General features: G+C 37.0%; 1 protein-coding gene across 13 annotated transcripts in view; it reads right to left on the bottom strand.

The window, feature by feature from the left end:
- The window catches only part of LOC134743561 (uncharacterized), a 252,919-nt gene that overhangs the window by 36,220 nt on the left and 201,109 nt on the right, over positions 1–15,590 (bottom strand). For all 13 annotated transcript variants that reach the window (XM_063677074.1, XM_063677076.1, XM_063677075.1 and 10 more), the window contains 3 exons: positions 6,585–6,796; positions 4,613–4,772; positions 379–474 (listed from right to left, as the gene is read on the bottom strand). In XM_063677074.1, the coding sequence (XP_063533144.1) occupies positions 379–474; positions 4,613–4,772; positions 6,585–6,796 (468 nt within the window). The remainder of the gene's footprint in view (positions 1–378; positions 475–4,612; positions 4,773–6,584; positions 6,797–15,590) is intronic.

The following is a 15,590-nucleotide window of genomic DNA, read 5'->3' as shown; positions in this document are numbered from 1 at the left end:
CTACCGCCATCGTGTGAATGTTTCATGTTTCCATTTGTGTTATTCAAACGCTTTTTTAACGCGCGTTGAAAAAGCGCTTGTGGAGGCCTAAACGTTCTTTTTTCATAGGAATTTGACAACGGTATTTATATTTCTGTGAATTTGACGTTTACAGTACTAGTTTGTAGCACATTCAACCCTAACATAAAACAAGCGCCTGAAGCGCCAAAAGTTTAGAAGAAAAACAATTTTTCCATCTCAATCCACTGAACCAATAGCTGTCTCATAAAGACTTAGCTGGATTTGGAAAGGTTAGTCTAACATGTAGGACCTTATAATCACTATATAGACGTAGATAAGTTTATTTGTAAGAATGAACTTTGATGTCAAAATACATACTAGGGTCGCCTTTCGGTGGAGAAACTCTGTCACGCGGCAAACGCGCGCTATCTCTTTCCTGTTGCAGGTAGCTGGAACCTCGCGGTAACTGCCCCTCTGAAAAATACATAAAATCGAATTTAATTCTACGCATTAATACCAGTAGGTATTGGATGTGATGCGCTTACGTCTGAAGATTTGCAGGTCTAGGAGTTTCTTTTTCTGTGATAAATGGGCAAAAATTGGTCCAGAAAATTAACCATCAGCTTAAAACGCCGAAAAACAAGTTCTAATACACAAAATAAAATGCGTTTGTACGGGACAGCCCGTGGAATTCCCCTTACACATTTTTATTACTATTATACATCCATATTTAACACTCTTCTACAGATTACTAATACTCTCTTAATGCTATTTTTTCCTATTATTGCTTCACACGCCCATAACGGCTATGTTACTTGTATTTTTTTAAATAACATCCTTATGTACTTACAGTAAAAACACAATTAGGGTAGGCAACAACTCCCCATATCGCAACGTACCCGACAACTGTCATATCATCAAGTAAATGCTATCTGACCCTTGTCGCTCTATAATAACTTTCACATATTTCTCCGCCTTTATGTTAGTTGAGTACAGGGGACATAGCTGTATAAGTTTTCGAACGTGGGTCACAGTTAAGTCGAATATCGGGTGACATATGTCTGTAAAAGGGGTTCATCGACATATAATGCGGAAAGTTTTTAACAAAATAGGTAAAGCCTGACCAGGAATATATGATCACGCACCATGTTGCGGAATTTTACTGGAACTAATTTTTTCATACTATACTGAACTGTGGCGAAACCTAGTATCGGAGGCCAAGATCCACTTCGGGTCGCTGAGCCAGCGAAGTAAGTAAGTAGGTAAGTATACTGAACTGTCACCCTATACATGAAAATAACAGCGCCCTCTTGACAATAATCATATATTACTGGTCAATGTATTTCATACAGTATACAGTATCACAGTAATTACTGTATATGAAATACGTAAACTTAAAAACCTTTATCTACACACATTTTGTAAACCCTCTATGATGCGGTAAAAAACCGCAAATTACGGCCAGCATAAAAATTACAACAAATTTATTATATATAGTTGGTCAAACCAAATTGTCAGTCAATAAGAAAAAAAAACTATACTCATCCTTTTCTTTTGGGTGCTAGTACTAGTGTAAGACTAAGATATATTATAAATGCGAAAGTGTGTCTGTCTGTTGCCTCCAGAAGCTAGTAATATAATACAAAGCAGTGTATGTAGTTGTACATTATTACTATTATTAGGCATTTAGCCCACACGCGTATTTTAATACCTTTATTTTTACGTTGCCGAAAAAATGAATTATTTTGAAGATGTTTTCCTTGCTTCATCGGTACTTATTGGCATTTACGCCCTTAAATGCCGTGTATTCGATTCTTGGGACTTACCTAATCAGTTAAGTATGGATGGAATATAATAGGGATATCAATGGAATATATCTACATGTGTTCTTTATCCGGTGTTTGCATGGCTGTATTTTTATCACCTGTCACTATGCCTGTCACTTTCGCACTTACATACTTGTTAGAACGTGACAGGCATGGTGACAGACGATAAAAATGCTACCGTGCTAAGCCGTGATGTGAAAAGCTGTGAGGAAATCGGCCTAATCACAGTCAGATTTAATACTTTTGATTAAATTGGTCGCTCGACTACCAATATCAAGTACCACATAGGTAGATGTAAATACCTCAGTTAGTATCGCTTTAGTACCTACTAATGTACAATTAAAAAAAAAGTGCATGCTAAATGCTGCATTAAAATTTTAGCAAGCCAAGTAATGTTTGTTCTTAGGTTAAGAGCCTACTTAAAATTTAATTGACATACATGATACAAGTCACATGTAGGCCTAATCCTATCGATTTTATATTGCCGTTAAAGATAATGCACTGAATTATCGGGTTTTTGGTAATCTCTAATTAGGGGGTGCTCATCAGTGCGTAAGTCAATTACTCCAAGTTTGGAGGCAATTAGTCGTCATTCCAGCGCTCTGCCCCGTGAATAAATTACGATGTTCCAAATTTCCAATCCAGACTGTGTATATTCAAAGCTAAGGCGAGGGCTAGACGTTTTGTAAAATATCTACTAATAGAGTCCGTGTAAGCTAACTCTACACTTAGGCAAGCGATAAATAACCGGAACTGGTAGCTGGAGTCTTGAGGTTGTACGTCCCGGATATTCCTCGAGTCTGCTTGAGGCCGCGAACGCGTCCACTATTGGCTGTGCCGGCAGCGCGCACAGTATCGCACAGAAACTCGCCACTCCTCCGCGCGTTATCGCTGCTCAATGCACTCATGTCATCAGCACCAGAGTGCGACTTGTTTGCGTGGAGATGGGCGAATGTGTGCCAGGAGTGTCTGAGGTTTTGTGAGATGAAGGATGATAGGCTTTCCAGCACTTGCATTTGACTTAATATGACTATCTGTATTTTACTTTATATATATTTTGTATTTGTAATTTGTATACCTGTAACTAGTTTAATTATTCGGTGTATTGGCCTATGCTGTGATGCCGTGTAAATAATTTAAATAAATAAATAGACTGTGGAAACGCCACGGAAACGCCAAAATTAAACACTTCCTATCAAAATACCTATGACGTTTACAAGTGGTGTTGCCATTTTTTTTCGCTGTCAAGTCGCGGTGCACAGCTTAGACGCGTTCCAGTGACGAACTTGTTACATTTTTCTATTTTTCTTCGTGATCGGTATTAATGAACGGAAATCGAGAGGAATAATATAACCTAGGTACCCTACAGAGTAACCTATAGAGTATTGAGTAGAGTATTGAGGTAGGTAACCCAGGTACTATATATATATATTTGTTATACTGTTACTTCTAATTTTTATCTTATTTTATTTATTTTCGCCCTCTTTTATAAATTTATTGACTTTCCTCTAGTCTATTGTACGCAGTGCTATATTTGTCTACCGTTCCTTATCAATTCTCATCTACTCAAAGGTTAACTGGAAGAAATTCCTTAAAGGGATAAGTTCGCCTTTGTACTGCCTATTTCTGTGCCATATTTGTGTTCTGTGTTTTGTACAATAAAGAGTTTATACATACATACATACATACATAATGCCCCAGGTCGCGACTGGCTGACTGCTGACTAAAAAGTCTAGGGTAAAGTATTCGTCCTATCTATTTAATAGACAAGACAAGGGTAAAAGTGCAAGAGGAATCCGTATCACTTTACCAAATAATCTTGAATCTGAGCCCGCGTAGGTTTTAACTGCATCTTAAAACAAATTCATATCTCTTTGCATAACACGAAAATTTCAACTCTATCCGCGACGAACTACGGTTACTTTTGCATTTAGTAAAATCTGTAGGTAAGTAGTGTATCAAATTGGTTTTATACGGCAGCGAACATCATCCTAATGACATGGGGGAGACATGAGCTGATTCGTAACGCTTACTTAGTGTATGCAGGATTACCAGTTTTTAAGGGACCTCGAAATTCGAAACACCTATGTGTAATTGGAGATCACACTTATGCTGGTTTACAAGATTGAGCAGCGATGGAAATGTACATCCGCGAAGTCAGAATGCCGGTGGCTCTACACCTCCGACCAATTTAGATAACATTTAGACTGTTATGTTATGAATACTAACAACTGCTTGACAAACGCCTAAGGGTTGTTTGTCGTAAGATTAAGATAGATTAGGTGATGAATGCGCTTATCTATGTAAAACCCTTTTTATGTGCAAATAAATGATTATGATTATGATTAAGCTGAGTAATTTCAAAATTTTCCCTTTGTTTAGATACCAAATTTATTTTTTAGGATGCGCAGACTTGGCATAAATGCTTGGCCTATTTTCGGTGCAATTATTTATGACCCTTTATAGATCGACAAGGCCCTTTGCTCCCACTTATGAACTCTTGCCATAGAGGGAGTTAACAGGGATTTGCCACCTTTCCGCCCGCAGGCTATTTGGCATGGAACCAGATAGGGCTATAACTACAAGCAAGTTATTCTTACCTATAGCTTTCTGCAGTGACGAGTGACGGTGGGGTTTTGCTCACGAGACGGCTAGAAGAGTTTCCCAAGCGGTTCAGGCCGGTAGCCGGCGTGCTGTGGCTATCCTGAGTAGCAGCACTGATGCAGTTAAACTGGATCTCTTAGGATGAAAATTATTCGGCTACAACTAGAGTAAGTTTTTCTTACCTCTAGCTTTCTGCAGAAGAGTGACGGTTGGGTTCTGCGCACGAGGAAGACGGCTAGAGGAGTTCCCCAAGGAGTTGAGGCCGGTGGCTGGGGCGCTGTGGCTGGTCCGCAGGCGGCCCTCGCTCTCCGACCCACTCGTGCAGCCGTTCTGCTCGGAACTCTAATGTTACACGGAAAGGACATTATGTAAAAGCATAAACGACTAGGTATATAGGTAAGGTACAGTCATCATCACCACACCAACGACTGCCAAACTCGACTGCTGGCTGGTGGATTGTGACCGCCAAATTGGACAAAATATATCGGAACACATCCTTATTTCTTGGTAACAAACAAAGCTGTGTGTTATGATATAAATATTTCATACTGACTGTACATACGTCTATAATATTACCTAAGTACCTACTTTAGATGTGATGTGAGTGTAGGTGTTTTGGAGGAGCGCGCACTCTAAAAATAATTTTGGTGTTATTCGTAAACGTCTGTCAAATCTAACAAACCTTTGATATTCGTTTGTCCCTATCTGTCATTTTGACATTTCTATTTGATAGAAAAACACAAAATTTAACAAAGGATTGTAAGAGGTTGCTATTACTACGTTTTATTAATAAGGGCCACTTGCACCATCCCACTAAGCCGGGGTTGTTAAACCGTTTTTTTTTTTGACGCAGGGGTAAATGCATTTACGCATCTCGCCCCCCGGGCAATGGGGAAGCCTATTGGGGGGGGGGGGGTGATATGTGGGACTCGCTCATCCCAAGGCTCCCTCTGTTAGTCAGAGAGAGAGGAGGAGAATACCCACTAAAATCCCCTGCGGCGGCGGAGGCGCCATGTGATCGCTAGCATTCTAACCACGACTCCTGCCCAGGGGTTGTTAAATCTGGAGTTACCATGGTTACCAGTACATGTTGACACTGAGTTAACGGTGTAATCGGTTAACCCCGGGTTAGTGGGATGGTGCAAGTGGCCCTAAGGGGGTTTATCTCTATCCATCGAATACTTATGATCAACCTCATTTACGTGGGTAAATGTTTGAGTTCTTCATGTCAACTCAGAAATGCAATACAAAGCTGTTAGTTAGGTATTACAAAATTATTTCTAAGAATTTTAAAAGCGTTGACCTAAATCATAGTAAATGCAAATTCAGCCTGAAACAGTTTCTCTTAAAAAGGTTTTAACGAAATAAATTTAACTTCTTAGCTCAATTCATTTAAGCATATTATTCTGTCTGGTATTCTAGTCATTAAATTACCAAAGGTAATTTAATCTGCCTAGTGAAACTTTCAGTCCTTATAGCACTTGCTACCGTTGAAGATAAATGTTGAAACTTTAGTAAATCGATGACATTCTTCTCGTCTTAATTTATATAAGATGTTTTAAATTGTTAAGAACATCTACGTACCTTCTTTTTCAAACGTAGTTAGGTTTATAAATAAAGGTATAGCCTATTGCTTTTATCAATGTTGCTATGTATTTTAATAACACCTCTAATAGCTATTTCTTGTGAAATATGGCAGGATTAGTAATTTAAATGAGAAAAAAAATCCTCTGATGATTTAAGTAAATGAATAGGGTGACTGCTATACTTATTGGCTATAGTTATTAATAGTTAATAACTATAGCAGTTACCCTATGTACTCAAGGCTATTTTGATTGATCTTGAGTATATTATACAAAACTAAAAAAAAAGATCGTGAGACGTAAATCAATCATTTTTAAACATGGAGGGAGGGCCACCCTTTATGGAGGTTTGTGTGCCGATGGGGAGTTCGAGAATAACATAAAGAAAAACAATATTATATCCTATATCTTATCATATATCCTATATCATCATAAATAATTATGATTCTTAGTATACATAGCTTGTGTCGTTAGTTTTTAATAAGTGCATTTTAACGACTTTTTTTATATGTAGGGGTATAAAAAGGTAGGGGCAGTTTGCAACCTTAAAATAATCTCAATAGAACCTCACCCCAAACTTCCTACGACTAGGCGGCGTCTCCTCAAAATGCACAGGCCTGAAGGACTTCCTCGGCGTCTGCGGCGAAGCGCCCGCGCTGCCCGGGGTCCACACCGGCGGCGGCGGCGGCGGCGGCGGCGGCGGCGCGCCCGGCGAGCGTGCTACCGACGCGGGCGCGGGCGCGGGCGCGGGCGGCGGCGTCGGCGCGCCTGGCCTCCACACCGCTGATGAAAAAAAACAGCGCGATTAGTTTACTGAAGCAGAAATCCACACAGTATTATAAGTAAGCAGTCCACGAATACCAATGGTCGATTGACTGAAATAAGCATGAGAAAATCAAAGTAGTTACATACATATTTACAATGAATCAAATTTTAAATTTAACTATTTCGAAAAAGTTCATTCCAGATGCTCATGAAGTATGCCACCTGTAGGTAATGTAACTCAGTACAGGTTGACATATACATATAGGTACTTAACAATGATGGCATTATTAGTTTGATTAACTCCTTTCGTGCCAGCTTTCGTTATTTATCTCGTCATAAATAGCGTAATGGTGCTACCATTATGGTAGCATGGGTCGCTAGTAGACACCTTCGTGGAAAAAAATCTACTAATTAGTTAATTTTAAAATTGAAAAGATTCTAAGGTCTATTGAACTCACAATATGCATTGGAATCAAACAACGCTTTGTTGTTACATCCGCGAAAAATGATATGATACTAAAATTGGTTGTAGTGACAAACATCCTGGTACAGGATTTCCAGGCGTTTCACGTCACTATTTACCGCTAGCATCCTAGTGCTCAGAATAGGTTTCCAGGAATCTTAATGCATCCCGTTAGTACCCATTGTTATTTCAGAAGAAACGCCGTACAACTTTTAAAAAGAATGGTAGCACATTTACTACTCCGACAGTTGCGTGATAAATGAGACTTATGTCTGTGTTTGTATAAATGATGCAATTTTAGTATTTAACTTGCCAATACAGACACACAATCTGTCAGGTGGTAGGAATGTATATCCTTGTCTTTTATTATTTCGGTTTAAGTCAGCATTAGTGCAGAGTCAGTATTATACTTCAATCAACACTAAAACAATCGGTTAATTAAATAAGTCAAAAAGCTCATCCGTCAAGATGAAAGTACCTTCAGACATGAGTAATACGAGCTAGCATAAACCTAGAACTGCAAATTAATCATTAGCAATATAACTGTCCATCTATAACCATTGAATCAGCAGCATAAAGCAGCAAAATAATGCAGTCAGCAGAATAATGGAGTTTACTAGACCAGAACACAATAAACATCTAGATCTGACAGACACATGATATATAATGACTCACAGTCAACTTTACAACAGACAGGGAAACGTATTGAAATTCGACCCGTTTATAAAACATATCAACAGCATAATTGAAATTTGAGGCTCGGTCTCGTCAATTCCAATCAATTTGGGTGCTTTTACATAGTGCTGCATTTTACGATTCGACAATAAATCTCAGCGAAGCGTAGAATGGACGTATGTTTAATACTTTACAAGCAATAGGTCGGAAGTATTGTATTTTTAGTGATACTTTCGACGCAATGGCTCCGAGGTGGAGTGTTTAGCCGGTCGTTTTCAGCAAATTGGGTTAGCGGCACTCCCAGCTAGCGACGTAATCGCAAAGCCTATTTAGGCTGTGATGTGATCACAGTTTACACCCTACGCGAATCCGAACATCAATATTTGTATTCACTATACGTCACTCCACGTGGAATCCTTTAAAATCAGGATGGAAGGGAATCAGTTTTTCCGTTAGTTTGCTTGCGATTATTTCAACGTTGGAGGGAAAAGCCACACAATATGTCCAGAATGAAATATTGCACGTATAATAAATACCTACCTATAGACAATATTAATGTTGCATTGGTAGTGAATGATATATTTTTATTCATTCGGAATTAATCGAATATTTTTAGGTATTTAGTAACTACTATTTCTATTAAGTACCACGAAGAATTATGTTGTACGAAACCAATAAATGTCAAACTTTATATACATACTAACCGATTTTAAATATTCGATAATGTAATGAAACCGCTAAGCCACTGAATTGTATTCAAATCAAGCATATTAAATGTAATTAAGTACTTCTCTTGGAACATATTGAAATGTATACACGTGTAACAAGATATCTAATTATAATCATTTACAAAATAAGCCTTCACGATTACAAAAACTTTGATGTGTTACAGATCACTTGACACGGTAGCAGGGATTTAATCGAATCAGGATAATTGGTTATTTAGGTATCTAAAGCTTGTGCCGACATCAAAGTAAGCGCGCGCAAATAAATTAAAAGTGAATCCAATTAAGGTCAGACCGGGAAAAATCCACATTTTAAGCTGAAGAGTGCTCCTATTGTGTCCAGCAGCGAATCGTGTATGGGATAATGTGCCGGGAAAAGTTGGATCCGGAAGCTCATCGCGTATAATACTTTACTCACACAAAATGAGTAGGTACGTAAAAATAGAGAAATGTAAAACAGAAATCTCATTTGCCTAGCAAACCCATTTGTTACCTACATAAGTCAGTGATGGCAACACTGACAACGCATAGTTTAACTAAACTGGTTAAGGTACGTGTGTAGGTACGAGTAAGTTATTTGGAATATTAGTTATTTCGTAGTTTAGTGATAATCCGTTTATTTTAAGCGCCACCTGCACTTTCCCACTAACCCGGGGTTAACCATAGTTAAACCTGGAGTTACCATGGTTACCAGTACAATTTGACACTGGGTTAACGGTGTAACCGGTTAACTCCGGGTTAGTGGGATGGTGCAAGTGGCGCTTAAGAGAGTCATTTAGATAAATATAAAAACAGGAGGTTCCTTCTGTACGTAAATATGTAACGACACGAAGTAGGTATATGGTTTTCCTAAATTTAGCGATAGAAATCACTACATAGTATAAAACAAAGTCGCTTCCGTCTGTCCCTATGTATGCTACGCAACGGATTTTGATGCGGTTTATTTTAATAGATAGAGTGATTCAAGAGGAAGGTTTATATGGATAATACATCAGCATTGCACCCGTGCGAAGCCGGGGCGGGTCGCTAGTATATTATATTTACCTCAGTTAATCCGCGGTAAGCCTTAAAAGCTATCACAATCTGCAATCAACGTCCAATTTACAAATTAGTGCAACTTAAATCCCATTTTAAAGTCGCTCAGCGAGTCATTAAGAGGTCCCCAGGGCTAATGCATATTATCATTAGCAAAATAGATCACGTACCATTACAAACCGTACACAGGCGGTATTTTTCTCAAGCACAAGGAAACGTTTCAAATGAAAAACGTCCTAAGCGAGTATGTGACTCGTATACCATCACTGCTTGTTTTCCTTTGAGGGATGTTTGCATTACGCATTCTAGCCGCGCGCTGGCGTCGCACGCGCCGCCTCGCTAACTTACGGCACCCCTAATTTAATTATGAAACTCCTTCCAATGTTAGCATTTGGGCACCGCCGGAGATGACCCGAAACTACTTGTTTTCTTTCTAAATGCCACGCTAGTTTCATTGGTATAAGTAAAAACACTTTAAAAAAATTGTTCTTTCTAAAAAAAATATCATCTAAATCCGAAAAAAAAATCTTTAAATAAAAAAAATGACTAGTCAACAAAATTGACGCAAAGGATTTTTGATAAAGAAATAAAAAGTTTGCACGATAATTTTCCGGCTCACTGGCAGCTGCTTTCGCACAAGACGTGACAATTTCCATTTGCTCTATTGCATTTATCCCGAGAAACTTTAGTCTCCTGAAAACACTACGGGGAATAAGTACATTATATTTGGTACTCCTGCGGTGTCTTAGATTGAACCTTCAGTTTTGTCCCGGTCTTATTAAATGAAGTACAAAGTCCATAAAGCAAAAATATTTTTGAACGAAAAAAAATTGCGAAATAACTAAGCTTGACCAACGCAACTACTAAATGAATTAACACAAATACTTAATTGTTACGAGTACACTCGTGTGGCATATTGCATGTTCGTACATTGTGTCCTATTGTTACCTAGTTATCCATGAATCCAACCATAATGATATTGTAGAGCCCACGGTTAAAGCATCAATCACTGATTACATAAAACGAGACACTGACACTACTGAGCGCACACGTTATGTTATGTACCTAATATTTGTTTATTTACTTTAACTTAAAAATTACCTACCTTCGAAGTTTCGAGGACGGCAGTGTCCTCGTTGTCTCGGAGAAAGATTGGCTAAAATTGACATCAAAATCTAAATACTAGTAGCGCGAGTTTTTCGAAATACCCGCATTTGGTCTTGTTTATCAACTTAACGTTTTGGACACTAACGCAAATCGTGAAAGTATAAATCAGTGTAATATTTGTTTACTTATAATTGTTATGTACAGTCAAGGGCATAAAAATCCCAGAGTTTCATAAATATGTGTACGCTCTTACACCTTAGACAATAAAGTCGTGTTCACATATTTTTGAGCTATTTGCCTGGATCGATATTTTTGCCTTCGACTGTATGTTATGTATGTTATAAATACATCATTGTAATAAAAACGAATCCTCAACTTAATTAAAGTAGGTAACTAAATGGTTTCCATTTGTCAAATAGAATCGTATGAATGTAAATAAATTAAGTTATTAATGCTTGAGCATGTAAATTTAACAATCCGATGCTTTACCGCCGTCACATATGGGTCATAACATAGTCTACAAACTTGACTTAAATTCATTTATCTGGACGATAGCAAAATTAAATAACACTATGTATACAATTTCGAGGGGTTTAGTGTTTTCGTTTTTATATTATCTCTCATTATTATAAAAATTAGAAGCCATAGATTGAGATAATTTTAGGATGGTTGATGCAAAATCAAAAATACGTAGGTAAGTAACATCACACAATTTCATGGCCGTGCAGCATCAAATTCAATTTAAATATTACCGAAATTCAATTGGTTCGAAATTGGATAGTCTGCCGATATGTTTTTAACCGTTCTCGTCTGCCGAGGCAATTTAATTATCGACCACTCGTCGGGGTTCATAATAGCACCCGTAATGATGTTAGAGTCGATTGCGTAAGTTGCATCTAATGTCCTCAGATTTTAAACAGATCTTGTTATGTAATATAGGACGCATTATTTAAAAAGTATATTAGATAGGTAATATTTAAACCGATCTGACCTTTAGAAACGAAATTAAATAGCTTCTTAAAAAAATAAGACATGTCTACTTATAGTATATAGAAAGTGTAAATATATAACTGAGATTCAGAAAATAGTTTATAACACCGAGAGGCCCGAAATTATAAATACGAGTAGAAGGTATTTATAAATAATTGTAATACTATAATGGCGTTATTCATAAACGCGTTACTGGCGTAAATTGGCTATGAATCGTTTGTCATTATCTGCCATTTTGGCTTATGTTTTTGTAAGAAAGGGATAAAACATAATTTAACTAAATCAAGTCCGTAAAGTGTAATGAATAAGCTGGTACTAATTAAGTACCGGTCTACTAGTGTAACTAAAATAATTATAGGTATGTGTGGTTTTGCTACACCTTGTATAAACGTTTAACAGTCGATTACAAATATATAAAGGGCTGCTCCACCTACCTACCGTTCAAATATCGAATTAAAAATCAACATTAACACTGATATATGATCATGGATTGCCGTAAACAATACAATACAATAAACAGATTGTAGAGAAAAATAACAACAAAGGTTAATTAATTCAAAGACTTTGTTTGATATCATGAGTTTAAATGAAGCTAACAAATTTAGGCGGCACTGCAGAATCAGCAAAAGGCAAAATGACAAAGAGGTCGGCAGTTTATTTTTCTGAAAGATTAAGAGCAAAATTAAATTATTGTGTTGAAGATGCTAATAGGGCCATTAGTTTGGAGGACTGGCAAAAAATTGCAAACAGGAGCCTCATTATGCGCAAGACGGGGACTTTTTTACATCACCTGGACTTATGATGAAAACATCTTTTTAATTTTTGCCTGGTGGTGAAAGGTGATTACCGTAGTCTTAAGACGCCTTTAACGCTGCTTGTATCACATGCGAGTTGCAGGCCCTTTAAAACCCTGTTTGTTTTTTAAACAATAGGAGTTTTTTCAATAGTAGCGTATGAAACAACGCGCCAAAAGTATCTGCCACCCTCGAATACTTTCCGAATAAAGATAAATGTCTACAGTTCTCGTCAAAAATGATTTGCTGCAGTCTACCTAATTAAGTAGGTATTCCACATTCGTATGTGCACTCGTGTGCATGCCTCTTTTTGTTAAGCTATCATTACAGAATAGTACTTAGATACTTTTAACGTTGACCGTTCACTAAAGTTCACTTTCACAAGTAGATTATCTTTGAATGGATATAATATGGTAGATTTTATGTTATAATAAATATTTTTTAGCTAGAAGTTTATGGTGATTTTAACCGTAAATGTCACGAGCACCTACGTTTTTAAGAATTCATCATGTCATCATTCGAAAAAGCACCCCTCGATATTTTCACGGCAACTTAAAAAATCCTGCACGTAAATTGCAGGATGTATCGACTATTATGCAGGTACTACATAAAAAAGGCGACAAAACTTCACTCCGGGAAATGTGACGCAGCATACCGTTAGTCTACACTGCAACGTAATCCTGGAGCGCTCATAAAATGCTATGCCACAAAATATTTCTTTCCGGAGCGACAAAGGGGCGAGGAAATTTTCTTGAAAAATGTGAGAACAGAAATTCCGCCCTACATTTGTATATCTGCGAGTGAAATATGCGCAAACAGCTCTCAGTCATTCTTTCTTTATTAAAACTCTTTAAGTATTTAAGGAGGGCACAGTATTTAATTTGCACTTAGTCTGGAAATCTCTACGACACCGCATTGCAGGCGGCATTTTCTTAACAAATTTCGTCTGGATTTTAGAACTGTGATGCAAAAACCTTATCGAGACGTTAACTACTCACTGACTTCAATAGGTTAATTATGGCTTGTACCAAATCGATAAGTTTTTTTTAAGAGTTAATTAACGAATGTGCCTTATCCTGGCCTTATCAGTTTTAAGTCAAGGTAAACCTACAATTTTAATTATCCTTATCCGATTATTTTATACGCAAATTCATGCACACTTTCCGCTTAAAAACAGGCATTTTAAAAGTAGTCAATATTGATAAATTCTTATTACCTCATCGCACTATGTAAAGAAAATATCGGTCAGGTAATTTACTTTTCACTCGCCGACTCAGAAGAATGGAAACTTTTATCATTGCGACCCTCATAAATCTTAATCTAGTGTGAAACAAAGAATCGGATATTTTATGTGAATATTTACACAGCTTTTGTTTCTGCGTCGCGATGTGCGCTGTGGCCACGATTTTCCAGCACGATTTTTCGTGAAAATCCGTGTAGATGGGAATATTGTTGGTGAAACTGGCTCGCGTTGGGAAAGCCTGTCAATGTTGATAGTGCATTTTTATTCGTTACCGACGTACCAACGTAAAAGTGGCATCGAGTGCATAAAATGAGTCAAATTATATTTGGCTCCGTAAGACTAAATATTTATAATATTTAGAAAATTATATTCAACAAGCATTTATTTCGATTAACAATTATCGAAGTGTTTATCGTAATTCATATCAACTGATCAGACAGGAATCAAGAAGCGAGTAATCCATTAAATTTTATTCCTACAAAATGTCAACCTGGATCTGTATTTAATTATATTTTATTGTAAAGTAACGATGTTGGATTTTCTTGATATAGTAAATTGATTTTTATCCGCTATCTTATCTACTTGATGTAATGCAGTTTAAAAAGCCAAGAAATCTTATCAAGGAATTGACTGCGTTTCATTTCCAGATAGTTCCACTGCATATTACCTCTTCCGGGTGCATTTCCACATCTATTTTATTTATAGAAATATCAACTATGAATATCTGGGCCACCGAGCCAGCTTAGAATGGGATATTACATTTTATATACTCATATTTATTTCTGCGTACATACTGAGCAGGTATATCATCATCATCATCATCATTTAAATAGTTAAGAGAAAATCTCTTGTCGGTGAAGCAATTTCCATATTAATACCAAATATAATTTGCTTATTAATTTAACAGTTGTCTTATACTGCTTGCCAAAACAGAAAAATACTCTTAGGAGTGAAACCTAAAAAGTTAATTACTTATTTAACATTTTATCCTAAGTAGCCTGTAAATACCTATATACATATGGATCATAATGACTAGTGCAGTTGCAACAGAACCACTAATTTCAATGCATATAGGTACAGTCATGAGATATCTTATACTTGATATACATATATGTGTGCTAATAACTTACTTAAAAATAGCTGACATAGCTATGGGACATATTCATGAGTAAGATGTACACCCATATTTTTACACTTGACTGTAATAATTATAGTATAGAAGGCCAGAAAAGGTGTATTATGTAAGTAGCTCTATTATGTACTTTAAGACCCTTGTAACCATTGTACTGCGAAATAGTAGATTGTGTCACAAGGGAGCAAAATGACATTGGATCCTGAACGAAGCGAAGCGTAGCGAGGGATTCTAAAATAGAATCCTGAGCGTAGTGAGGGATAAGGCGGAAATAATTTTGCTATCATGTGACACATACTGCTTTTCACATCATTTGAGGAAATTATTATTTTATGTTCCAAAATACTATTTAAACTAAAAAAATAGTATGTAAAATAGAAATAAAATCGTGTCCTTGAACAGAAAAGTGAAACTTTGATCCCTCCCAGCAGGGAAGAAAAGTGCTACTTTTATCCCTCCTAGCGGGGAAGAAAAAGCCCTTTTTCGAACAGGTGATATGAAAAAACCATTTGTATTCTCCGTTTAATAGTGTAGCCACTATCTACGTCCGAACAGTGATGATTTTGTTTCTTTAAAATTATACCTTCTCGTTTCCTGTTTTCGCGGCAAACGTGTCTGAGGATTATGCAACTTGTCAACGCGCCAAAT

The sequence above is a fragment of the Cydia strobilella genome, chromosome 8 (genome assembly GCF_947568885.1).
Source record: "Cydia strobilella chromosome 8, ilCydStro3.1, whole genome shotgun sequence".
NCBI lineage: Eukaryota > Metazoa > Arthropoda > Insecta > Lepidoptera > Tortricidae > Cydia > Cydia strobilella.
This window is presented reverse-complemented; position numbering and strand designations above follow the sequence as displayed.